A 26988-nucleotide genomic window follows, 5' to 3' on the forward strand; every position below is an offset into this window, starting at 1 on the left:
TTTTTTTTTTTTTTTCCTCCTCCCTGTTTTCTCCTCACGGTGCCTCTATTATTGTAGGCTTTAGCTCCATTGCTTTGCTTTAATTGTTTCCTGAAGTTTACTAGTTTGTTTTTGAAAAGAAAAGAGACAAAGTTATCCTTGCAGGAGAGAGGCTTTTCCACTTGTTTAAAAGAGAGAAATCGTGACACCGACCTACGGCGTGACAGAGGGTTCGCGAATGTAGGGACGGCTGTACGAACCAGGGAGGGAGGTGTGCTCAGAGACGGACAGATAGTTAGGCCTCATTGCTTCCCTGGCAGCCTGCCCTCTGGAGATTAGTCCATAAACACGACGTCCGAATCCTCCGTCCGCCAATTCTTTACCGCCAACCACCTCGTTTTAATTTTTTGTTTTTTCTATTTTTTATTTTTATCTGCCGACTCCACCACCGGAGTATTTACAGACGCGCAAACCCGCAATTAAACAACTCTCCTTCGTGACCCCAAAACTGGAATTAAAACAATTAATTACCGTTAACCCATACTGGGGGTATACAGTAATTATCAGAGCACAACCACGGAGATAATTCATCCGCGCACACGCGCACTCCGCTTCCTCCTCGCCTCACCTTCTTTTAACTCCTGTCTAAATTTAGAGGGAGGAAGGAGGAAGTGGGGGCGGCGGTGAAACTCCCGAGGAGAGGAGCGCACGAGGCTGCCTGTCGGTAATTAGGTTGAGCCACTTCTCGCCCATTGTTAACATCCTGCTTTAATACGAGGAGGACCCCTACCTGACCCTTTTAGGCATCTTCATTTCTACATGCTTTCTTCTGGTTGTTTTTTTTTTTCTCTCAGTCCTCCCTTGCCACTTTTAGATTTCCCCTTCTGTTTTTGTCTCCATGCTCTTTCCATTTTCTTTCTCTTATTTCTCTCCTTGGCCTTTTCACACAAACCTAATTTCTCTCCCCTTTTTATTTATTTTTTCCTTTTTTGTCCATTTCAAGCTCCTTCCATCCATGTATCCATCCCTCCGTGACTACCGCCCCCATTCCCCCTACGTTAGTGGTGTATTTTTGGCCCTACGGTCCCTAGAAATAGGCTTTTCTTCATTTTGTGGACGGCAAGGTCACTGGCTTAATTAAGAATGGCGAGAGGGAGTCAGAAGTTCAGCGCCTTTTTCCTCCCCCTCCCATTCATCCTCCCTCCGCTTACTTCGCGCTCTCTCGTCTACGCAGGACACGACCCCGGGATAGGACAGTAGAGCAAACATGCAGCATTGTGCATGGCAATCGACACAAGTCCTCCTTTTTCCGGGGACTGCAGAGAATCAAAATTCAGGTCAATACCGCTGAAGAGCGACAGAGAATATGAGCGAGTCATGTCTGTGTGGTTTTTTTTTTTCCTTCTTCTCCCTTTTCTGAAATGATAATGACATTATCTACATGAATAATGCAATATGTGCTATGACCTTTTTTTTAAAAAGTAACCAAGTGATTTTCACATCGCTACAGAAGCGTAATGTACTGTTCCCAAGTTCACTCTGTCGCCAGAACATTACAATCTGATTTCTTTCTGGATTTTTCCACCTACTTTAAGGGAGATTCTGTGTTATACCTGCCGCACGAGGCTCGGAATACTGATGTGACAGCGGTACCATTCTGTCCTCGCTTCCATAAGCCGCGATCGTCTTTAATTTCTTCCTTTCCTGACTGTTTCGCGCTCGCTGTGACCCACTACTTTAATTGCCATTATCAAGGGAGAATGCAAAGAGGGCCAGGAAGCCTCCAGTGCATCATCCTCCTTATTTTGATGCTTCCAAAAGAGATACTTGTGTGGGAAAACATGGGGGGATAATAAAACAATACACCAAATCCCAATTTACCTGAGCACGTCCTGTACCGTGCTCCAAAGCCCAGAAATGTGCACATATCTCCTTTTTTTAAAAAAATATCTGTGAAGTTTGTTTTATTGTGTCTTTTCTTTCACTTAAAATAGCAGCTCCTTGGGTATTATTCCTATGTTTGCGCTTCTTTAATGTGCTGCAGTTCACTTTTGGAGTTCTTTCCCCTCAGCTTCATTTCAGATCTCCAACATTTGAAGTTTGGATTATTTACAGGCGGGGGAGGGGTTTCTTCCCCTTCTTCGACCATCAAACACAGCTGACTGACAGCTTGCACTAACCCAACGAGGAGGTGGGTTAGTGCAAGGCTCTGTTTGAGCTCTTTAGTCCACTCTTTTTATAATGTCCACTTTCGTTTCCATCGTGATGGCCCGGCGTTTCTTAGCGCTACCAGCCGCATCACCAGCGCTTTTGCGCTTAACACCCGACATGTTAGGATGCTTTATAAGGGCAATAACTTTGCAAAACAATCACAGAATCACAAAGTTATTCTGGCCAGTTTGCAACACACGCTTGTAGGCGGCCGCGTGGGTACTAGGTATTGTTTACAACGCACGCTACTGCTGCGTACGAGCTACATGCTCGCTCCCGCCAATCAGCCGGTATGAGAACTATCCTTAAGAACACCCTTTAGACTTGCGGACAACTTTGTTCGTATGTACCGAAGTTCGTAACTCAGACGTTCATAAGTAAAGGACCATCTGTACAATACGTTCACATACAGTACATCGTAAAATGCCAATAAGTAAAAGTAATCTATCTAAGGAAGCCAGCTGACTGTGTCAAACCTTCACTTTGTTGCAATCTCGGCGGAAAAGAATGACTCCGTTTTCAGCAGGAAGAAAGCATCAGCAAAGGCGGGATCAGGATAAATAGCTGCGTACCGCCATTTGCTGGGGGTCAAGATGACAGGAAAAAAGACAAATGCAGTAACATTTGGTCAATGTGGGGCTTCTATGGGAAGAAAAACAAAAAGAGAAACAAAGATTAATGGCAGCCATAATTATACAGGAGAAAATAAAGACGGCAAAATGTGGAAATGTAGTCAGTTTGTCCAACAGCAGTCTGAGCCTATAGCAGCATAACCAAAGGATGGTTCAGGAAACCAAAGCCAACCCTAACTATATGAATTCTTAAAAGGAAACATCTTAAGCCCAGTTTTCAAAACGCACAGCCTCACAGACAATAACAGAAAGTCTGTTTCACAACATTAACACGTCCAGCTACACCGTTACATAAAGCACCTACAGTTACATTTTTCAACAATGGAAACGATGTAATGTTATATTTGGTTTGTCCCCCTGATGGTTTGTTCAGCCCATTGCCAGGCAGGAGAGCGAGCGATCATAAGATCACGATAAACTAGTTTGGGAACCACTGGGCAAACTGATGCCACAAAGTGTGGGGCGCAGTGCCATTGCAGCGGGGGCGCAGGATGGATTAATGAAAAAAAACAAAACAATGCCTGACTAAGCATAATGGACAGGTTTTTGACGGGGACAGGTTTTTAACCCCATTTTGCACAGAGGCTTTTTTCCATAGGGGGGGCCCAGAAGAAAATCTTTGGGAACTACTGAGTTTGCCAATCTGTCCCTTGACACCAGCCTTTGCCGACATGCAGCCAAATCCTGTTTTACTCGAGCGCCTGCTGGTTCTGTACTTCTTTTAAATGCCTGTGAGGTTTTGTTTTCAGCCTTTTAAATGTGTTTGGTTGTGCTAAAATAACAGCTCCTCGTGTGCTATTCTCGTTCGGGCTTCTTTTAATTCCCCTTTTTTAGTGCTTATTTTCCTCTTGTTCAGTTTCCAATCCTCCACATTTGAAGTTTGGATTCCGAGGTGAAAGTGCACCCTGACGCTGATTCGACTTGGCTTGCCCACTCTGAAACATCACGGTGTGGATTTCCTGTTTGTACTTTGATTCAAACCCTTCTCGACCATGTAGCTCTGCGCCGTTTTTTTAATATCAAAGTTGTTGCTTGAAAGCAAAGCAGGGTGGGTATTTGTGAAAATGAATCTGACGCTGTATTGATGGAATATGGGTTCTGTTTTGATGAGGATGGCTGTCAAAATGAATGCAGTCCCTGACAAAAATACAAGTCAGAATTACACATCTATTGATGCAAACAATGTGTTGGAGGGGTGGAAAAAGTGATTGTGTGTTTACAGATGCAGATAATGGGTATAAGCAGCAATTTGATGGTAATTTTAGCCTGCATGTAGCTCAGTGTGTCTCTGTGTTTTTCATAGCTAATTTTTATGTCTCGTTGTTTAGGAGATGTACTCCAAAGGTCTGATCCTGGCCAGTGCCGTCAGACAGGTGCGAGGACTCGGAGACAACAAGTTTGAAGTTGTCACTTCTCTCCGGACCTTTGTATTCCGGGCTGAAAAAGAAGGTACATCTTCTCCAGCAGTCATCTATCAGCTCCTCAATCTGCTCTCGCTACTTGTCAGTCTGCCTCTGTCACTCTGACCGTCTGATTTGCTGTCTGGCTTTGTTTTTCTCTCTCTCTCTCTCTTTCTGCCCCCCCCCCCTCTCTGTTTCTACGTCTCCCAGTGTCATCTCCCCTTCTAAATGCCTCTGTGGCAATCTTCTGTCTTTCTCCTACCTATTTTTCCTGCCTTTGGCTTAAATGCACCCCCCCCCCCACACACACACCTCTCTCTCTGAAGTTTCTTTCTCCTGCTGCTCTTAAGTGTCATTAGAGAGGTTTTACATGACTCAGAATCTTACCACCGTGCAAAGAAATGATTCTGTGCTTTAGGAAGGTTTTCTGCCGTTCAAAGTGTGTGAAAAAAAAGATCAATAACCATTTTATGCCTGTGCATTAAGTACAGAGGAGTAGCGAGACTAATAGTGGCTGGCAAGTAACTCTGAACTTTTAGCTTAAGAGTGCGTTTGTTGGGGGGGGGAGAGAAACACCAGAGCGTCGACCCCTACGCTGTCAGCCTTTTAGCACGGATTCCTAAAGACGTCTTGGACCAAATTTGCCCACACAAGTCTCTGTAACTCACGAATAAACGCTGTGTATGTTCTCATGGCGTATGGGCTGCAGTGGCTCAGTTGGTCAGGGCCACGGGTTCAAGCCCAGGTTGCATCAGGAAGGGCATCCGGCGTCAAACAATTGCCAAATCATTTGTGCGAGTTTGCTCGCTGTGGCGACCCCCGGAAGAAGGGAGCAGCTGAAAGAACGACATGTTCTTACGGTACATTGTTGATTTTAACCTTTAACGGTAAGTTGCTGCAAAAGTGTATCAGTGTGGATAATTTTGCTGGATTCGAGGGTGAAAAAAGTGACTGAAATGTACAAAAGCTGATAATTTAGAAGGATGTGCAGAACTGTTTGAAAGTTTTGAGTCCTCCCTAATTTCTTTATGCTGCGTTTCCAAGCAGCCTGACCTCCTTGTAGTCTTTGTGTGGTGTTGATTGGCTGTTCCTGTGGCCTTTCTGAAGATTTTTCTTTGAAATTTGGCTGCTGTTCTCTCATTTTCAGTTCGGTACCTAACCATTTTAGTTCCTTATCTTTGACCTATGAGTCACTCAGATGTAAAAAAGGCTCAAAGTCGGGGTGAATCAGTGTTTTTGACACGTGGCCAAAAAGCAGCGGAGTCCATTTGAAATTGAATCTTCAGGCAGCTGAACTTCCATTGTCGTTCTTGGAAGATGTTTAACTACTCGTTCAAGGTGCTTTATTAACCAAAGCAGAAATGTTCAGAGTTCCAAGCTTTTAAACTGCAGCGATCCTCAGGAGGGAGAGAGGGGAGGGTGGTTTGCATGGGAGTTCAGCCGGCATGAACAGAGCAACTCGCCGCAGGATGAAAAGATTCAAACTCTGCATTTTTCTTAGTTTGAATTAGGAAATCTCTTCGGATAAATAGTGCAACATATGCAAAATACAACAAAAAAAAAAATTCAGTCCCTTTTTTTTTTTTTTTTTTTTTTTCAAAACCTCATAGGGTTGCCATGTCCAAAAAGACAGCTATTAGCTATTCAGGATACTAGCAGCTTGACATAAAATTTGTTCCCATTTATTTGAAATATTTTATGAAACAAAATAAAAGTAACACAATTTGACACATATAATAGTATTTTAGCTCCAATGTGAGCTGTTGGCTGAAAACCTGACATACAGTCGATGCTCAGCTGAAGGATGATACATCTTTCAAGTCTTTGCTGATTTTTTTAAAAAAAAAATTTTTCTTTTTCTTTTTCTTAGAGACATGACTTTCAGATACTGTTTATCGTGATATGGCTTTTTTTCTTTTGTTTGGTTTATTTTATTTTATTTTTTGAACACACACTCCATATAATGCTGTCATGGTCAGTTACGAGGTCAGAAACTGAGTAAAAAAAAAAAAAACGCAACCAAAGACCTTCAGAAAACCTGAAAAACATTATTCAAGACTAGTTTAAAAGATTATAAGAAAGTTTAACTCGACAAAAGCAAACTATAAAGGAATTAGAGATGATTTAAACATACTTTAAAGCACTTTATCCGCTCGGGGGTCGTTTAGACTAAACACACATCCCAGAAAGCTAAACGTATTTCATAAAATCATATCAGTCGACCGTAATTTGCTTTTAAGTACCGGACAAGTTAATGTTCTGAACATTTTGTAGTGCACATGGGTGTGCGATACGGAGCTCAAAGAAATCTTCGTGGCAGTAATTACTTTATTTCTCTGCCTGAAACCGTGTCATAAAGTGAACCTGAAGGGCAGATTATACAAGGTAATGTAAGTAAAGAAAAACTAAGGGGCTCCGTAATAATCTCATTACCGCTTCCCGTCTCCGTCCCTCTGTCAGACAAACAGAATGAAAGTTGTCTCAGCTTATCGTCTCACAGGTGGAAGCTTTCCGTGTCGAACCTAATGAAAGCGGGGAAAAAAAAGGCGCTTCCCGCTCCTCGCTCTCTGCCGTCGAGCCCCTGCCTTCTTGACGGCGAGCCATTAAGCAGCTCGGGGTCAAATGGCTCATTCACTAATCGAGGGTCCGTGGCTCAGGTCGGATATATCCTACGCCCTTAGATTCTTATAAAAAAAAAAAGAGGAACAAAAGTGAGCTTGGTGAAACTGAGGTTTGCATAACGGGAAGCTTTGAGTCACTCTGTGGCACATTAATATGTGAGAACACAATCAGCTGGGATGGCAGCGCGAGGTATTGATTTACTGACACCTGTTGAACCGAGGAAAAAAAAAACAAAAAAGCATATTTGATTTGCTCATTATTGAGCATCAGTTGTTTTGCACTTGATAAGCTCAACAGATAATTTCACTTACCCTGCAGCTGAAGCTCATTTATGTTAACTTAAATGCGTAGAGTGTTATTCTTGTCAGAATCACTAAGTTGTTTAAAATTCTAATTAGCAACAAAACCCTAATGATCGGATTTACTCCTGTCATGGAAAATAAGTGGAAAGTCGAGACCTAACATTCCTTGAAAGAATGCATATCGCCCGCCCACTTTCATGCTGGAGTTTCAAACCAAGTTCGTATTCTGTTGAAACGTTCTAGACAATTCAGACACATCTTGAAAATGAGCACAGTCGTATGCAAGAACCCACATTACTTGTTAGTGCTCAGAGTGTGTGTTGGGGATGACTGTTGATTAGCTGTGGTGGCCATACTGAATTGGGTTGACTCCAAATGTTGATCAGTCATAGATGTAACACTTTCTGAGATTGTAATTAAATCGAATCCAATGGTACAGGATATATTTTGCTAACAGACAGAGAGCAGTGACTCCAGTAGTTAATTGCAATACTTTAAACAAAGACTTTACATAATCTGTTTGTGCTCAGAGTTTGTATTTAGAATGAATATTAGCTGCTACTACCACACCAAATTTCAGATCAATATATGTAAATTGAATCCAATTTTGTGTTTTCTAAAGTCAGTTGACTGCTGTGGGAAATATTTTGCTAACAGACAAACAAACACTCTCTCTTACACACCCACCCACGCACACAATTCCCAAACTTTATGATGTAGTGTTTATAAATACACCACCAAGAATAAAACTCAAATGGATCAATGTATGTTTTTTTCTTTACATGGAAACCATGGCATTCATTAAGATTACATGATGCTGGAGAGGAAAATTAAATTAAAATTGTATTTTTTAAAATTGAACTTTCATGTCTGTACTTATCTGGAAGTCTCAATATTCATTAACTTCATTTGTCATTATTTGTACCTGTTTAATTATAGGTTGAATAAATACATTTTTCTTTTGTTTTTGAGCATTTTGGCATCACTCTGATTCTTGTCATGTTTTGTCATTGTACGTAACGACTGGAGGTCGACACAGATTGGCCAGTTGGCCTACAAGTAAGATCAGTTGTTGCCAATTTTTTTCTTCAAATAAAACAACATTAGCCGTGCATGAGCATAACAGGTTGAATGAAAAGCAGGCACAGCTGTGGACAGAAGATTGTTATATTTGAGACACATTTGTGGCAAAAAATGTTTTGAACTCAATGCTTTTCCTTTTATTGACTGTCATCTGCAACATTGAAAGGCACTGGCTCAAATTCCTTTTTTTCTGTTTTATTTATTTATTTGTCTGGGAGAAAGAAAAAAAAACTAACATAAAAAAAAAATTAAAAAAGCTGCTGTTTATTGGCTATCAGCTGCCCTGAGTCTAAAGATCTGCGTTGGTGATCGGGGAAAAACCCCGATTGGTCGATCTTTAGTGAGAACTTTCCAAGCTTTACTCATCAAATTAAAATTGTACCTTTTTTTTTTGTTTGTTTGTTTTAGGCCTGATGGGCGATCATGTTGACATCTGACCATGTCGCATCAAAACGTAATGATAAACTAAGCTGGACTGAGTTGTAACTGGATCACGCCTGGATTAAATGAATTGGACTGGAGCGCTTGTAATTGTATCGTTAATGCCCAATTAGCCAACGATGGCGAGAACTGTAGCTCATTCCTCAGCAAGTTGGTAGAGATCAAAACAATAATAAAAAAAGGTTGTTTCTCTAATGGCCTCGGATAAAGTTGCAGCGTTGATCTATCATTTAAAAAGGACAAGGTTACTAATTTTTCATACTTGCCCACAAAGTGAATGCAGGATTTCATTCATGGAGCCTCCAGCATCTGTATCTTTTATACGCTGGCTGGGCAGTTAACATTGTGGCAGCTGGCCCAGATATTTTACACTCCGTCACTGCAGCTGTCCTAATTGTATATGGGTGACAGTTTAAAGTTGTGGCTTCTACTCAACTCGTTTGATGGAGATGAGTTGGAGCATAATATGCACATGAAAGGGCATTTGCAATCCCATATAATAATTTATTTTTTTTGTATTTTTAAAGCAACTATGAAACAGGCTATTCTATAAACAAATCTTTTTTATAACAACTTTATAGTCTAACATACTTCTTGGTACCTCTTGGTACCATTTGTAATGTTTTTGTCTGCTTGTGTGCATGTGTGTCTGTTGGCAACATATTAGTGGACAAAATTTTAATGAAACTCTCAGAAAGTAATCATTGGATGCACATCTACAACCAATTAAGTTTTGGGTTCAACCCAATTCAGGATAGGCGCCACAGCTGGCAAACGCAAAAATGGCTGCAACTCAGTTGATTTTTACAGATATTGAGCTAAAATTTAGTGTGGTAGTAGCAGAGACTGATCTCCAAATGATCTTTGTTCAAAACTGTAGCAACAGCTGCTGGCGCCAACCTGATTTTCAAAATATCTCATGAACCACTGAATGGATTTGAATGAAACTTTCAGGCCACAATTATTAGATGTACATCTAAAGCTGATCAACTTTTGAAGTCAGTCTTATTTAAGATGTCTGACACAGCCAACTGGTGTTACAAAACACAAAATTGCTATAATTCAGTCAATTCTACAGATAATGAGCCAAGATTTCGCATGGCAGTAGCTGTGAGCAATCCCCAACACATACACTGAGTTCTACTCACTGTACAAGATTTTTTGCTCAAAACTGTTGGTGTGATCTGTGTCTCTTAGCAAAATATCACATGAACCACTGGGTGGACTTGAATGAGACTCCCAGGAATTAATCATCAGATGTTTATCTACACCTGATTAGCTTTCGGAGTCAATCCACCGCAGCGAATTCACTTTATCCAACACAAAAAAAGGCTATAACTGATTTTACAGATATTGAGCTAAAATTTGGTGTGGTACTAGCAGATAGTCATTCACAATATCCACACTGAGCATGAGATCACACTTAATTTCAAAGTTTGACCAAAATGGCATTAATTCTGTCATTAATATAAGATGATCTTAGGGTCTAAAACTCTGCTATGAAAGGTAGCTGGTGATGTGTATTCCTTTAAGGAATGCTAGGCCTTAAATTTTTTTTAAATAGTTTTGCTCCTCTGTTAATTCTTTGTGCACATGTTCTTTATAGGCAGTATTTATATATATATATATATATTATCAGCATGCCCTTCAAACTTCCTGCGTCTTTCTTTCCCCACGCTGGAGCAGCGAACGCTCAGCGTGCCCCCCCCCCTGTCAGTTTGCCGCACCATCATATCGATGACCACCAGCTCCTTTTTGTCTGTTTATGAGTCACGGTTCCTCGGCGGCATCATTTATCACAGCTCGCCGCTCGTCATACGTCACACTCAGCCGTCCTGACAAGAGCTGGGAATGAGGGGGAGCTGTCTGAATTGAAGGTGGCCTCTGACTCTTTGGGGAGCGGCGGGAAACCTCTCGCAAAAGTGGCGGCTGCTATCTGGATAAGAAGCTGGGAGGAGAAATGAAGAGGGGTTTGGGGGGGGGGGACTTGGCCTCATCACCTCATGCATCTTTAAACAGGCCCGCTCGCCTCGTGCTGAAGAGTCATCAATCTTTGGGGAAGCACATGAAAAAGAAGCAGACAGAGGGAAAGAGAAAGAGTAGGTTAGTGGAGTGGAGTCAAAGAGCTGCTGGGCTGATGCAGTCGTATAAAAGGGGGGGGGGGCAAAATGATGGAATGATGGTCAGAGGAGTGTGCAAGAGAGTTAAAGGCATCCAAGAGGTGCAGAAGAAGACGGAGCACCGAGAAAAGAGGGAGGGGATAAAGCCGGAGAATAACGGGAGTGAATGATGCCACAGAGGCAGACATGCAATCTCTGTGGGGGGGGAAGAGACAGAGGTAACAGCAGCGACGGCAGAGAGAGATGAAAAGGGCAGAGTGAAGACGAGACAAGGGAGGGGGAGGGGGGGGGAGAAGTGAGTGAATAATTGAAGGCCACCGGAGAGAGTGTGCACACAGCTGTCGGCTGATTCCCCACTTGGTCCGCAGGTGGCCTCTTCCCTCAGGTACTGTCAGCTCGAGAGAGGAACGATGGGAAAAGGAAGGAAGGAAGGAAGGAAGGAAGGCAGGGAGAGAGTGACGAGGAGCAGACAGGATGCAGAGGGAAAGTGTTGGCGAGGTGGGGGGAGGGGGTTGTATGGAGGGTGCTTCAGACAAATGTGCTACATGATAGAAAACGAGATTTATTGGGTTTTTTGGCTTTTAAAGAGTAGCTGATTTGTATTCTGATGCATTCCCTTTTTCCACGAGCGCTCGTAAACACATGTTGGGTTTTGTTCGAGATGACATAGAGCGGGTCAGGAAGATGTAGAGAACGGGTGAGTAAAAATAACAATGTGTTTGGGAGGAGGCCAGAAACAAAACAAATGCAGATTTATAAACTGTCCAGGACCTTTGCTTGGACTTTTTTATTTTTATTTTTTTAACATATTGGGGGTGTTTGAAAGTTTGAAACTGTTTTAAAAATCCATAGATTTCTAAATAAGTATGAGCCAAAACAGCCAGTTTTCACACCGTCTTACTAAGTGAAGTTAAAAAAAACATGACAAATATCTGTTAAATCACTGGAATGAGAGCAGGATGTGACTGGTTATCAAAAAAAACTATCATTTTTGTTTCTCGAGTGCAAACTCTCACTGTTGGATTGAAAACATGTCTCCAAAAACACAGTTTTTTTCATGAAGTCTTTCTTTTAAAATAAACTCCGCGTGGGCAGAGCTTTTGCATTTTCTCCATTTATGATGAGATAATCAGACAGGTAATTATATTTGTAACACTTTACCATCATCAAGCTAAAAGGGACCTACAAAGTTTTAGACATGTCAGTATGGAGACATTGATGATTTAAAAAAAAAAAAAAAAAACCTCATAGCAACAGTATGTGTGTAGCTTAATTTTAATATCAGCTTACAGGTTTATTGAAATATGCACATTTTGTTTCACTTTTTAATACAGTTGAAGTATATTAACAGCAGTACTTAAAGCCACACTGTGTATATACTAGTTCATACAGTGATTAGCGCATTAGCATACACAGTGAACGGAGTTCAGACTAGCACACTGTATGCTAGTTTGTACTACATACATGCTCTCTATAGTAGCTGCCTTGATCTTATTTCATAATTTTCTATACTGTAATCCTCAATTGCACAGAAAAGTTGCACAATTGACATTTTCTCTTGCGCCTCTCATCCACGTGACAACAGCATTGTTTTGGAATCGTTTGCCACTGTTTGTTTTTCTTACAAAGTGGAAATCTTTTGTGCATTTGTGTTGACATGAGTGTTTGAGAGATAACACTGCAGCCCATTTTGTGCATGCCTACTATTGCGTTTTGTGCGAGAAACCTCAACAATGCAGCCATTTTTAGTGTTTATAGTGTTTTTATTATTATTAGTTTTTTCACATGATTCACTTCATGCTGATCTTGTTGCTATTAAACTTTGATTGTGTCTGTAAAAGGTTAGGAACTGAGAGGAAACAATAGTTTTGGAAGCATTTTTAGCGAAATGTTATTCCTACAGATGTACAATTGCAGGTAACATGGACAGTTTGACCACCTGCTGATGGGTACTTCAGCGTTTTTTGTTGAAACTCGTGCTTGTCATATGATAGAGATTTTTCTCTTCTATATTAGGAGGAGCTACACTTAATAAACTGTAGTCAGAGCGTTTTAATAGCTCCTCCTCGTGTTTGTTTTCTGGGTGTATGTAAATTCAGTGTTTTCTCTTTTAGTTCCTATATTGCTCTCTTCCAGCTGCTGTAGGAAAAATTGTAAGAGCAAGCAGCAATAAATTTGTGGCAGGCTAAAACTGGCTGATAACATTTAAGACGCTGGCAGTATTGTGATCAGCATCAAAGATGAGGATTTGATTCTAAATGTAAATGCTGTTCACATGTTTTGACACGAAATGATTGAAATGAGCGAAAACAAAGAAACTGGCTGCAGTCCATTTGCTTTGTGTATGTGTTTTTGTCTCTTTCTTTTTTAATGCTGCTGATAGAGACTGTGTGGGCGGCTTCTAAGATCCCTGTTGTGCGCTGAGTGGACCTGGCTCTCATCTCATCCACTTTCTGTGAGGATTATATGCCTTTCTCCTTGTCTCTCTCCGGGTAAAGTGGAATAGTCTTTCAGATAGTCGGCAGTGCATGTATATATCCCCCTAATAAGCAAGGAGGCTGGATGGTTGTTGGGTTTTAGTGGCAGTGGAACGTTCTTATGTCCGTGCTGATGTGAGGGCACGTTTTTATATGGAGTAAAAATCATCATTTTGGCAAGCAATCATGGACTTTTATTTGTGAGATCAAAGCGAAAGCATTCACTCAAACATATGCAAAATACATTCAGGCACATAAGTCAAATACACATGCAGGCATATGAACATGGCACTATATTTTTCGAAGTTTCCATCTGTCCTCCCACCTTGCTTCTCGCTCGCTCGTTCCATCCCTCCTACTGCAGACTGTCAGACTGACAGCTCAGTTGAAAAGAAGAGGAGCCGAGGAGGAGAAGAAGAAGAAGGAGGCCCTGAATAAATGAACAGGCAAATAAGTGAGCGCAGGGCAGGTAATGGACCTCAGAAAAGCAAGGTGGGGAATGACAGCAAAGAGCAGTGATGTAAAGGGCTGTCAATAATTGAGAAGACTTTTCATTATTGATTCCAGCTCTTTGTGAATTCAGAAGGACCTCGTGGGTTGCCTGACAAGAGACGAGTTCAGGTACAGGAAGCAGAAACACTGTGTGGGATCTCAAGATAAGAAGGGAGACTTGCAGAGATGGACGTGTTTGCAAAAGGTGGTCTCTCACTTGGCTGTGACGAGGTGGCCAACCGCTTTCGTGAAAGAGTCTTCAAAATGTCCTGCAACGGTTGACGTGGCTCCTAACTTTCTCACGGGATTCACAGAGGCGAGCAATCCCGTCGCTTGAGTTTTGAACATAAACTCCAGCAAAAACTGTTCTCTCAAAATAGTCAGGCATTGTGCCAATTTTTCATCGTCTCCAGAGCTGTATTTTAACACCTGAAAGGGAGCTCTCTGACATTAAACATCTGAGGCAAATAACCAGGTCTATGAATCAGGTCTGGAGTTGGTTGCACCCAGAATGTAGGAGGGCTGAGGTCTGAACTAAAAGGGATTTTATTAAAACAAAGAGCTGACATGGCAGCAAACAGGAGACCTTGCATACAGCGGATCACAGGGAACACAAGGAGTAGACCTGATTGTTGTGAGGACCAACAATGAACCACTGACGAAAAGATTGACAAGACTGAATATAAAGGCAGCTGGCGAGGGAGTGGGAACAGGATTACTAACTAGAGACAGGTTCAGATAGGACTGTCAGGCTGACGGGGAAAATCTCTGAGGAGCAAATGACCGAGGGCAGGTAAATGATGACACAGGAGACACAGAGGGCACAGGGAGGAAAACTACACGAGAACACAATACTAAACACGGGGAATAAAGTGAACACAAGGACAACAGAGCTGCAGGAACACAAGAGAAAACAAGACCATAAAACCCAACACAAATGACTACCAGAAGATCAATTAAAAGGCACAGATCCTGACACTATGATAAATATTAATTACTGACAAACTGGTTCAGATCAGCCCATCTTAAATTAAAACTGCACTTAAATTAAATCATAAACGACAGAGTGGCTGCCAAACTTGGTGTTGCACATCAAGCCGAGGTTGGTATGGTGTGGGTGGAGGGGGTCAGTAAAATAATGTCCAGTGCCAACAGTGCAGTATTGCAAGCAGTTCTCACAAAAAATAGACTGGATTTTCAAAAACCTTGTGTTGAAAACATGGCCACACAGCTCAGTGGTCACCTGGTAACCAACACGCAAAATTCAATGAAAGTATAATAAAATTAAAAAAAAAAAAAAATATATATATATAAAAGGGGATACAAGTTGAATATCCNATATATATATATATATTTTTTTTTTTTTTTTCTTGCAATTTTCCCGCCATTCTAAGTCGCCAACTAGTCTCAAACTTTTAGATGGTATCTGGGCTGTGGCTGTTGAAGTAGTGTCTAATAGTCACAGTGAAGGTTATCGATAAAATATTCTTAAAACCCGATTGACCAATCACAAACTTCTTACTGTCTTTTGTCTCTCTACAGTGAGAGGTTGAGTTAAAGAAACACTCCAATTTCAAAGAGTTTTACCAGCGACATCTAGCCCTCAAACTCATTCCATCTGACCTGCAAACAAAAAAACATCTAATAATTATTGAACCTATATTCCTTGAAGGAAGGCACATCACCCGTCACCTTCGTGAAAAAAGCATTAAACAAAGATCTTGCTTGGTCTGTTGGAGTTTTGAGCATGTGTCGAGGATGTCTCAGCTACTACCACATCAACATTTTAGCTCAATATCTGTAAAATTTACCGAGTTAAAGCCATATTTGTGGTTTCCAATTTCAGTCTGCATTGTCTAATGAGTTTCAGATGGACATCCAGTGATTACTTTTTGGGGGTTTGTTTAAATCTGTCGAGCAGTATGTGAAATATTTTACTGACATGACAGGCAAAAACATAGATTGGATTCAGTTTGATTTGACAAATAAATTACTGACAGTTTGTGTCTGTGATTTATTTCAGTCCTTTGCGATACTGATATTGCATTAAATTTTCAACATGCTTGACCACTTGAAGTTTTAAGTCCCAGCATAAAAGTATTATCAAGATTGAGGGTTATCGTTGGTGCTTGTGAGGACAATGAAAACCGTTTTTTAAGCATTCATATTGATCAAATCGGTCAGGGTACGTCTTGGAATTTTGCAGGAAAAGAGAAGAACATCAGGACATAATCAGGCCAAATGGGATGCAAATACTGTCAGTTTGAAAGACAACTTTGTATTTTCATAGAGCCCACTTTTGTTGGATTATGTAATCCTGTATACATTGATATGGGATTGGAAAGCTGTTTTGAGGACATGTTTGATAAAATTGCTAACCAGCAGTGCATGAGAATGAGCAGCTTCTTTGTTTTGAATATTTTTCCTCTCAGACTTTCCAGCAGACATTCCTTAGACCTCACAGTAATGTATGGAGTTTTATTTTTTCTGAAAAAGTTGAACTCTTGTTTTTTATATATATATACAATAAGATCCTCCTTTGAACTCTCCTTGCTTTGTATTCATAAAATAGTTTCCCACAGGCCATGAAAATACTGCTGTCTTTTCTTTTTTTTTTATTCCTATTATTTTTGGTGCCAAATCCTCTCTGTTCAGCAGGTTATTTTTCTTGCTATAGCTTCACGGTTGACGGTAGAAAAGTGACAAAAGTTGTAAAACGTGATTCCCGTACGTGGTCACGCTGCGGTGGTAGCCACGGCTGACGTTGACTTAAGATGATGCGGCGAACAGAGTGTTACACGAAGGAGTGGGAAGGGTGTCGTATGCAATCCAAGTTATTTAGACACTCAAAGGCAGGCAGAGAGGTGATGGTTTGAGAGAAGCGTGCGAAAAAAATGACTCTAATCCTGGTTCTACATTAGGTTTGTTACGCAGACAATGAGATGTCATCGTGTCTCTTCTTCTTAATCAGTCCAGTACTTGTTCTTCTTCTACTTTACTGGATTTTTCTTCACTCTGTGGTGCCTTGAAGACAATGCCAAGTTCCCACCAGCCTTAGACCTTTTGTTCTCAAAATAAGCTGAAGGAAGAAAGTGGGAAAAGACGCACGTTTCTTTGGCTGAGATCAATAAACCACAACTGAAACGATTACTCTTTCTGTTCTCGCACTGATGTGTGGTTTGCTAACCTCTTACAAACATTTCTTGATATTTCCTGCATGGTAATCACTCAATTAATTCCGGTGGCGTGATTTGTGTCTACCAAAGGACGGGCACATAATGAGCACAATATTCGACATTAAAAGCAAGCTGAGAAGCAATTACTCAAACTCAAAATTTCCATGCCGCGCCGGTAACTTTTTGAATCAAATCCAAATCAGTTCTGTGTTTGGAGATGGCTCATAGGGTCTTCTGTCATATTGTTTGCTCAAATTTATGAACACTTAAAAAAAACAAAAAGAAAAACCTTTCTTTAATAAAAAGCAGAAATGCTTGGTGGCCATTGTGACCACACAAATGTTGATTACTGTTTGTTCCTTATTCCAGACGAGGACCTGTCATTCTGTCAGAGGACTTGTTTGTTTTTCAGTGATGAGTGACGGTATGTAGATTTTTGCATTACGTTCATTTACTTTTCAAAAACTTTCAAAGTTTACACTCTCTTTTTTTATACCAAGAAAAAAAAAAAGGCTCTGTTGACTTTCTCAAATTTGCAAGAGCTTCCCGGCTGATCGCGGGCTTTGATATCAGTTTGCAGATTTCATTTGATTTTGTTTTTTTTCCTGGGCTTGTGTTGAACAGCTGCCCCAGTGGGCTCAGCTTTGGACCTGTGAAGTTGGTCTGTGTGTGCTCGTGTGTTTGCAATCCTTTGGTAATTCTTGTGTTTCCACTTTGCTGGCTTTGATAGCTCAGTGTCTTGGGCGGGAGGGGAATGGGCTTTTACAATGTCGGCTTCATGTCTTCTTTTAAGTCTGTTTGAAAAGTTGCAGAGGAAGATGTCTGACAGGCCTTTTGAGTGTACATTGTCTGAATGTAAAACCGTGGCTGGAACACGATGCATTGCACTGTGTTGGGGCTATTTAGCTGAGCGGTGATCCAGGAGGTGGGGATTTACAGGAAGTTAGGAATTCTGTATCCTGCTCAAGGACAAATGGTTTTTAAAGGCAAGGAATACATTTAAGATGCCACTTATAAAACAATTAACTGTGTTCTAAAGCTCTGCCTAAACCACATATTTAATAGAACATATTGTTGCTTTCAGCAACAACTATTTTTATTTTTAGTTTTTTTACTTCATCTGCACTGTGCTGCACAGTATAACTGTTCCAGCCTTTCAAAAACCATAAAAAAAGCAAATATTCTAGGGAATTTTTTGGTGCACTGCTCTAAAAGAAGCAGCAAATTTTTATCCAACAAGCTAGTTTAACAGTTTTTTGGATTAAAAAAAAAAACAGATTGTGGTGTTTAAAAATGAAAATGTACACCTTGAAAAGTACCTATTACAGTCATGGCCGAAATTGTTGGCGCCGCTGAAATTTTTCCAGAAAATGAAGCCTTTCTCCCAGAAAATTATTGCAATTACACACGTTTTGTTATACACGTTTTTATTTTCTTTGCGTGTATTGGAAGAACACAGCAAACAGAGAGAGGGGGGGGGGGGCAAAATTGATATTTCACACAAAACTCCAAAAATGGGCTGCACAAAATCATTGGCACCCTCAACTTCATATTTGGTTGCACATCCTTTTGGGAAAAAAAACAACTCATCAACAAGCTTCTTACACCTCTAAACTGGAATTTCGAATCATTCTGTTATTGCAAACTGCTCCAGGTCTCTCAAACTTGAAAGGTGCTTTCTCCCAACAGCAATTTTAAGATTTCTACACAGGTGTTCAGTGGAATTTAGATCCGGACTCATTGCTGACCACGTCCGAACTCTCCAGCGTTTTGTTTCCATCTATTTCTGGGTGCTTTATGAAATATGTTTGGGATCACTGTCCTGCTGGAAGACCCATGACCTTGGACGCAAAGCCAGCTTCCTGACACTGGGCCCTTCATCGCGACCCAAAATCTTTTGGTAATATTCACATTTCCTGATGTCTTTCACGCAGTCAAGGCACCCAGTTCCAGAGGCAGCAAAACAACTCCAAAACATCTTTGAACTGACACCATATTTGGCTGTAGGTATGATTCTTTTCTTTGTAGGCCTCATTGTGTTTTTGGAAAAAAGTAGAATGATGTGCTTTACCAAAAAGCTCCATCTTGGTCTCATCTGTCCACAGGACGTTTTCCTAGAAGGATTTTGGCTTACTCGCATACATTTTGGCAAACTGCAATCTAGTTTTTTTTGTCTCTGTGTCAGCAGTGGGCTCTTCCTGGGTCTCCTGCCATAATGTTTCATTTCATTCAAATCTTAATGGACAGTTTGTGCTGACACTGATTCACCCTGAGCCTGCAGGACAGCTTGAATTTCTTTTAGATCTTGATAGGGGCTGCTTATCCACCATTCGAAGTATACTACGTTGCAACCTTTCATCAATTTTTCTCTTCTGTTCACGTCCAGGGAGATTAGCTACAGTGCCATGGGTTATAAACTTCTTGATTATATTGCCCATCGTGAACAAAGGAACATCAAAATCTCTGGAGATGGACTTGTAACCTTGAGATTGTTTTTTTTTCACAGTTTTTGTTCTCAAGTCGTCAGACAGTTCTCTTCTACTCTTTTTGTTCTCCATGCTTAGTGTGGTACACAGATACAACTGAGTCAACTTCTCTCCTTTTTAACTGGTTTCAGGTGTGATTTTTAGCTTGCCCACACATGTTACTTGCCACAGGGGACTTTAAATGAGCATTACATGCTTGAGACAAAGTTGTTTACCTACAATTTTGAAGAGGTGCCTATAATTTTGTCCTGCCCATGTTTGGAGTTTTACGTGAAGTTATATCAATTTAGGTTTTTTTATGTTTTGTTTTGTGTTGTTCCAATACACACAAATGAAATAAACATGTGTCTAACAAAATGTGTAATTGCAATAATTTTCTGGGAGAAAGGCTTCATTTTCTGGAAAGATTTTCAGGGTGTCAACACTTAAGGACTACAATAACTGTATCAAATAATTTAGCTTCATTTGTTTTTTTTCTAATCTTTGTCCTAATGTGACATGGGACACAATCAACTGATTTCTTTTTATATGAACAGATGCAGTGGTAAAATGTTCATACATGGCATGAAAACCTATTTATCAAGCTTGCAACAGACTATACAGGTTATCTTTTTTTTCATGCTTGGTAAGAGGAATGTCAATAATACCTGACATAACACTTCAGAGTACACTAAAGTAGACATTACACTGTTAGGTGAGATGATAAAATGTATTTAAAAAAGGAATATGATGTCTGTTAAAGATTAACACAATGACACCAAATACAACGCATTGGAAGACATCAAAATAGGCCTTTAATTTTTGGCAGGGAAAAAAAATTGTAACTGAGAAAATGCCTAAATTTATGAGGTTGTTTTCCAGGCGTAGTTCATAATTTTGACGTGTACATCTAAATGGTAATTGTTTTGGACAGCAGAACCCCCCCCCTTTGTTTTCACTTTACATTCCAAAAAGATCCGAACACCCTTTTCTGTGTTTTGGTTGTGCAAAATTTAGGGACAGGGCTAAAAGTTAGGGGGGTGAAATGGGGCCTTTCCTTAGCGCTTAACAGACATAGCAGCAGTACGTAGAAGACAGGCGGGGCCCAGAAAGCTTCTCTGCTTTTGCTTTGGTCAAACAAAACTTACATATGAAGCTTCAGTCATCAAGTCGTCATTAATTGGTTTCATTCCACGGCCCCCACCTGGTGACACCACTGGCCTCCGACTCTAAAAGAAAGAGAAATCTGTATCTGTGGTGTCAGACTTGGCACTTTCCGCTTTGCAGGATTTTTCTTCATTTTCACCAATCGTACCTCATCCTGTGTTTCAATTACTTTTCTTTCAGACCGGAATTTTCTGTATCAGTATTCAGCTAAGATCTAATGCAACTCACTGAAGACATGCAAAAATGATGAATTAACACTACGATTCAAAGACTTTCGGATGCCCTGATCTCTCAGTCTAGCTTTCTCCCTGGCTGTTTTTGATTCCCCCCCCCCTCTTGTATTCACTCCTTTACACATTCACACATGTATCCTCATCTACCATCTGCTTCCCTTTCTCTCTGTTTCTGGTTCTCACTCATGCGCGTGTCCACAGGGGAGCGCCGGGAGTGGATGGAAACTCTTCAGATGGCCACGCGCCCCCCCGCCTGCAGCTCCCAGAAGCGCTCCGACAGCCTTCCCCACCTCTCTTCCACAAACAAGCGAGGGTTGCTGGAGCTCCGTGGTTACAAAGGCAGAGTGCTGGTGTCCCTGGTGGGGAGTAAAGTCAGGCTCTGCAAAACAGAACAGGTACTTCCAACACCGCCGGGACCTCCTCTGTACAGAATGACAGCTTCGTGCCTGAAAGAAGGAAGATGATAAGCCTTCTTGAAGCAGCAGCGGTGGGAGAAATGGATATGCTTGTGAATGTCTAATGCAAAAAAAAAAAGCAAATATATATGTGTGTTAAAATGTTTCAGCGTAGAAGTGCATGCAGGCACACAGACTTGATTGTTAGGGGCCCTGTAGCTCAGCTGGTTGAGTGCCAAGGCTGAGTCCTTATCACAAACCCTGTAATGCATGTTGTTCGTGTTTTCCCCTCTGTTTCATGCTCATGAAGTGGCTGGCTGATCTGTGACGCTAAAAGCAAAATAATTTACAATTTAGTGGAGCCTTGAACAACTCGGATCATTCAGGTGGGTCGTGAATTTAAATCTAAAACCGTTGCAGTATCTGAAATTTAGGTAATCCTCTACACCGCCCAATTAAATTAACTTCAGTCTTTCTTTTAATTATTTACTTCATATTTAGTGATACTTTCCAATTTTACAAAATAAGCACAGTTGAGTTGATATAAAGCCTGGTCTGTATGGCAGCATGAAATTTGCATTGTTTGTGTAAAGTTTTTTAGTTTTTAGAATTTTCTAAAAGTTTTTTTTTTGTTAAAAGTTAAATTCCTGGAAACTTAAATATTCATACGGCCCCCTTAACACTGGGTGAAGACCGTGCTACACTCTCCATGACCTAATAGAACATAGCTGGTTTGGGGCTAATTGGAAAAACTTATTTTTTGTGAAGACAAACATGATGCTATTACACTCTTAGTAATACCAACTACGTTTTCTTCACTATTCTGCTCTTTTCGTCGTCCCTGAGAGTGTCCTTTCCACCTTTTACTGTGCTCTGTATGAACATCGGAAGAACGCAGCTACAGGTATCACATCTGCGCGAGGTCGATCCTGATCACGAGTATGGTCATGGCCCCGACATGAGGCCGCTGCGGCCAGTCTTGCTTCAAATCTTTGACAACCGAGCCTCGCCGGTGTGAGTAAGCTCCACATCACAAATATGCCGCTTTCGCCACACTCCACCCAGGACTCTGATGTCCTGCCACCACCGGGATGAACCAACATAGCCTACCACTGTTTTGTGCATGCCTAAAACCCTCCGAGATTTATCATGCTCTATCATGTGTAATGAGGAACCCACTGTGTCCCTAATATTTGTCTGAAAGTCTCCCCAAGACCCTCCAGAGACCATTAACGTTCCTGCTGATTTTTTATTTTCAGATAGTAGCAGGGTGGTCATCCAGTGTGAAAGAGCCCAGAATTCCAACTCTCTAACCCCAAATATTTTTATTACTGCAACTACTGATTAATTCAGAAGTACATTACTTTACCATTTTAAACAATGTACTTTAAAGTTTCTTCACACAACTAGCTGAAATCCAGAAAGATGAGCATTCACCATCTTTAAGTGCTCTGTTATTTCGTGGACACCAGCAGAAAGACATACTTGTCTGTGTGCGGATGCAGTTTCAGCAGACTGAATATTCGTTGGAAGAAGGAGAGAGGTGTCACAGCAGTGTTGACTGGATGTTACTAGTATGCAAGGCTCCTCAGACTACAGGGTCTAAATCAGTCCCATTTTTATGCAAATACTGGGTGCAGAACAGCAAGATGGGGTGCAATATGCAAAAAGGTGAGTACAGCAAAAAAAAGGGAGAAGTTGACTTTATGCAGAGATTGAAACTTTGTTTGCAAAATACTTTCAGGACAAATTTACCCACTCATATGAGACGGCAGGACTGTGAGATTTATGTGATCCTTTTAAAAGCTTTAGATTTTTTTTATTTATTTAGGCTAATTATTGGATGGCAGACATAAAAACAAAACAATTTTCTTGTTGATGAGTGAATACATAAAAAAAACACAGCTTTAATTGGAAACTTAAAAACAGCATTTTGTCTTTTGAGAAATTAATTTTTAGAGCTTTAACTTAGTGTGTAGAGTGAAATAAAAATTTAAGTATCCCAATGAAGTAATCAAGGATAATATTTTTATCATCCACTGCCAAAATGATGGGAGATGATGTAATTGCCTGTCTGTGTGTGCACTTGTGTGTGTTTGTCTGTTAGTGAAATATCTCATGAACCAGTAGGCAAATCGAAACTTTCAGAACGTAATCATTGGACAGACATCTGTATCTGCTTCACTTCTGGAGTCAACCAGAATCAAGATGGCCACTACAACTAATTGACTAATTGACAAACAAACCAAAACTTTATTTTCAAAACAAGATTTTAGTGTAAAACTGTGGCATAAAAGATGGCGGGCGATGTGCATTCTTTCAAAGGATTGTAGGCCTTTAATTACAAATGTACTTGGTTTGACCTTTGAAAGGATATTTTCTTTGACAGTGTTTGCTTCAGTTTAATGTTCTCACCCCAAGAACTCCCCAAATATAATATTGTTTTTAGAAGTTTTCTAAAAAAGCTTGTTGTTTGTCTTCTAAAAAGCAATACTGTGACTTTTGGCTATCCTTGAGACACACCAACGAGCCTCCCAGAGCTAGCATTATTGTTAACAAGGTACAAGGTGCATACCTAAATAAAAAAAGGTTACTTTTATGATTTTATAGATCTGAAATCATTAATTTAACATTTTTATACTGGTAAAGTTAAAAAAATAAAAAAATAAAAATAGATGGCGACGATAGTCCTCTTTCTGCAATAATTTAGTGTCTTTTTTTGTTTTTAGCATGTCAAGCTTTGTAGTACAGATAAAGCAAACTTTTCAACAGCTGTTTACCCTCACTTGATGTGTTTATCATAGCTTCTAAGCTCAATCAATGTTCCATTGAATTTATCTCCACATTTCTTTGTTAAATAGCTGAAGTTGTGTCAGCACTTCATTCCTTTAAACTTCTAAAGTCTGCACAGGGAATAAAAGTTTAACATGTTCCAGTTTTAAAAAGAGATATTAAAAATGTTGTAGAAGCATGGTAGAATTTTGACAGTACTGTTTGTATTACAGAGTTAATCATTCAAATGACCATTGTTTTTGCCATGTGGTTGTATTCTAAAAATAACTCCCAACTGGAATTGATACAGTCCTGTTTGAATTGAATTTGCGCCTTGAAGAAAGTGCTAGACCTTTTCATTAAGATGAGGTTAATCTGTTTAGCTGTAAAACCATAAAAGGTGATCTATTTTTAACCCAGAGTTTGTTAGCCTTCCTAATTGTCAGTCCTATGAAGCTCTTCTAGTCCCTGTGCAGCTGTTCTCTGCTCAACACTGTCCCAGGAGCAGAGCAGATTGAAAGATACCTCACAGCACTGATACTATTGCCTCACTCATATTTGTGCGCATATTTGATAATGCCACTTGCATTCGACTCATTTCCATCCCTCCTTGGCTCCCGATTCGTTTTGCTCGCTCTTGCAGTTTTTGTTGTTTGCCTTTCATTATTTTCTTCATTAGCGTGAACAAACATCTTTGTTAGAATTCTCTTTTGGGTATCCCTCCATGTCAGCACATTTCCACTTCCTTGATCTGAGGCAGCGGGAGAAACGGGGGTGGGGGGGGTGGGGGGACGGAATCAGAGAGAGAGCAAATTAATTGTATTATTTCAGCTTACTGTCTCAATCCCCGGCATAAATGCAGCAGCAACGCGTTTCGCAGAGAGGAAAGCGGGCGGCAAGCGAAGAGACAATGGAATTAAGAGGCAGAATAAAAAGAAATAGATGAAGTGAAGGGAAGATAGAAAGACCACTTGAGTGCACGGCTTGCATGAGTGAGAAATGGAATGGAGGTGGCTTGTAAGAAATGAAGGAGAGCAAGCGAGGTAGACTGTGTGCCCCGTTCGAGATCAGTGGAGTGGAGTATTTAATCTAACATGATGAACGAGCTATTGGAAACATCATCCTCCCAGCTCCTCCTTCACCAACCCAAACTCATTTCTCATGAACCCTAAGCCCTGTGATGGAGCCAAGTTTAAGGTCATTTAAGCACAAAGGTAAAGAAAGTCGGACCAATCTTTTCCTTGAAAATGAGCTCCTCGCCTTTGAGCTAAATTTTAGGCAAATTGGTACAAGCAAAGTGACCCGTTTTGTCTCATCTCATTCATCACAATGATCCTCTGTTGTGTTTTAACCCAAACGGATGAACTGCCGGCGCAATTTAGAGTTTTGTCCTTGTTTTGCCTGTAAAATCCTGTTTGAAGGCGACGTGTATTTCATTTTTCGGCCTGTCATCTCGTAAACATTTTGTTAGAGTAAAACACCAGGTGCATTTGTTTATACGTTTGATTAGCTGCGGCAGCCAGCTTTAAATTGGATTGACTCCAAACGTTAATCAGTTTTAAATGTACATCCAGTGATTACTTTATGAGTGTTTCATTAAAATTTGTCCAGTGGTTTGTGAGGTGTTTTGGAAGCAGACAGACATACAAACACACACGGGCAACAATGTTATCGCTTAGCATTCGCCTTTTGGCGACGGGCAATAACAAGCATTTCGACAATTTCCCAATGGCTTTTCTAATTTAAATATGGAAATTACATATCAGCATTTTGTGTTTGTAATTTTTGTTGTTGAGTTCCGAAACCTTAACTGTTGAGACCTTTATTTTTCCAAAGCTGACATTAAAACTCAGGAAAATCTTTATTACCATCCAGGATGCGTGCAGAGAACATTGTAGAAAATCGTTTTTGACCGCAACTTTAAGTGCATTAGACACCTTTTTTTTTACTTGTTGAAGTACTAAATTCTTTTTTAAATGGTCAAACATCGCTTCCTTGACCTTTTTCTCTTTAATGCCTCCCTCTTCAGAATAAACCAAAAACCTTTTGTCTCCATTGATCATGAACTCTTATACCTTTCTGTGAGACATTTTTTTACTCCAGTGTGCTTTCAGAGCAGTTTTAAGTGCTTGAGTGGATGTGCAATATAAAATAGAAAGAGGTTTGTCTGATTGCTTTTGAGCGGTTTGGTACTTTTTTTTTTTTTTGTTTGTGATTTTGTATTCAGAGCAGCCGTTGCACATATAACGAGGATTTTCCTTGACACTCGTTTCCTTCGTTTTATTTCAGGGTCTTAGAGATGCTTTGTTTCGTTCCTGAATGTGGACGGGAAATAGTCAAGTGAATGACACGTACGCCAACATTTTACCTCGGGGCCTTTTACCCCCTCTTCCGCTTTTCCTTAGTTAGCACCATTATTGCTACCTAACCCTTGGCAGTTGTAATTGGGTGAGTTATTTTTACCCTTTCTTTCCTCTTTCCTTCCTTCCCTCCATCTTTGGTTGAATTAATTGGAGGGAGCAGGAGGCCGCGGCACATGTTGGGTAGGTAACGAGTGGCGAGGGCTGGACCGCCGCTAACACCCAGCTCTCTAATTGGCTGTCTGAGAGGGATGAGGGTCATTAGACATAGGTGACTGCTTTGCCATCTCGGCACATACATTCACGCTGGTATTATGCGCCCCTTCCTCGTATTTTACCTCAGTACATGTAAACATTTTGTCCATTCGTGTTTGAATTACAGTGGCTTGTTGCTTCAAGATAATCGATTGGTACGATGAGGCAACAATGAGCTTTGAAGGAAGGTTTTTTTACTCTCTGTCACACCCGGGACTCTCATTATCGCGTCATGCATCTTCAGACCTCTGGAACTTACTGAACTTTAAAGAGCATTAACTCTTTGTAGTTATAATTGATAGGCTAGAAAGGCAACTTTTTGCTGCCCTGAAGCCTTCACATCAAAAGTTTCAGCTCAATTAAAACCTGTCCATACAGTGAAGTCCCTACCCTCACACACATTATC

General features: G+C 40.6%; 1 protein-coding gene across 5 annotated transcripts in view; it reads left to right on the plus strand.

Annotated features, from left to right (window-relative positions):
* The window catches only part of zmp:0000000660 (arf-GAP with Rho-GAP domain, ANK repeat and PH domain-containing protein 2), a 165419-nt gene that overhangs the window by 22794 nt on the left and 115637 nt on the right, over nucleotides 1–26988 (plus strand). For all 5 annotated transcript variants that reach the window (XM_037976413.1, XM_017426249.3, XM_037976414.1 and 2 more), the window contains 2 exons: nucleotides 4151–4271; nucleotides 21002–21195. In XM_037976413.1, coding sequence (XP_037832341.1) covers nucleotides 4151–4271; nucleotides 21002–21195 — 315 coding nt within the window. The remainder of the gene's footprint in view (nucleotides 1–4150; nucleotides 4272–21001; nucleotides 21196–26988) is intronic.

Source organism: Kryptolebias marmoratus, linkage group LG7 (assembly GCF_001649575.2).
Source record: "Kryptolebias marmoratus isolate JLee-2015 linkage group LG7, ASM164957v2, whole genome shotgun sequence".
In the NCBI taxonomy this organism is placed as follows: Eukaryota; Metazoa; Chordata; class Actinopteri; order Cyprinodontiformes; family Rivulidae; genus Kryptolebias; species Kryptolebias marmoratus.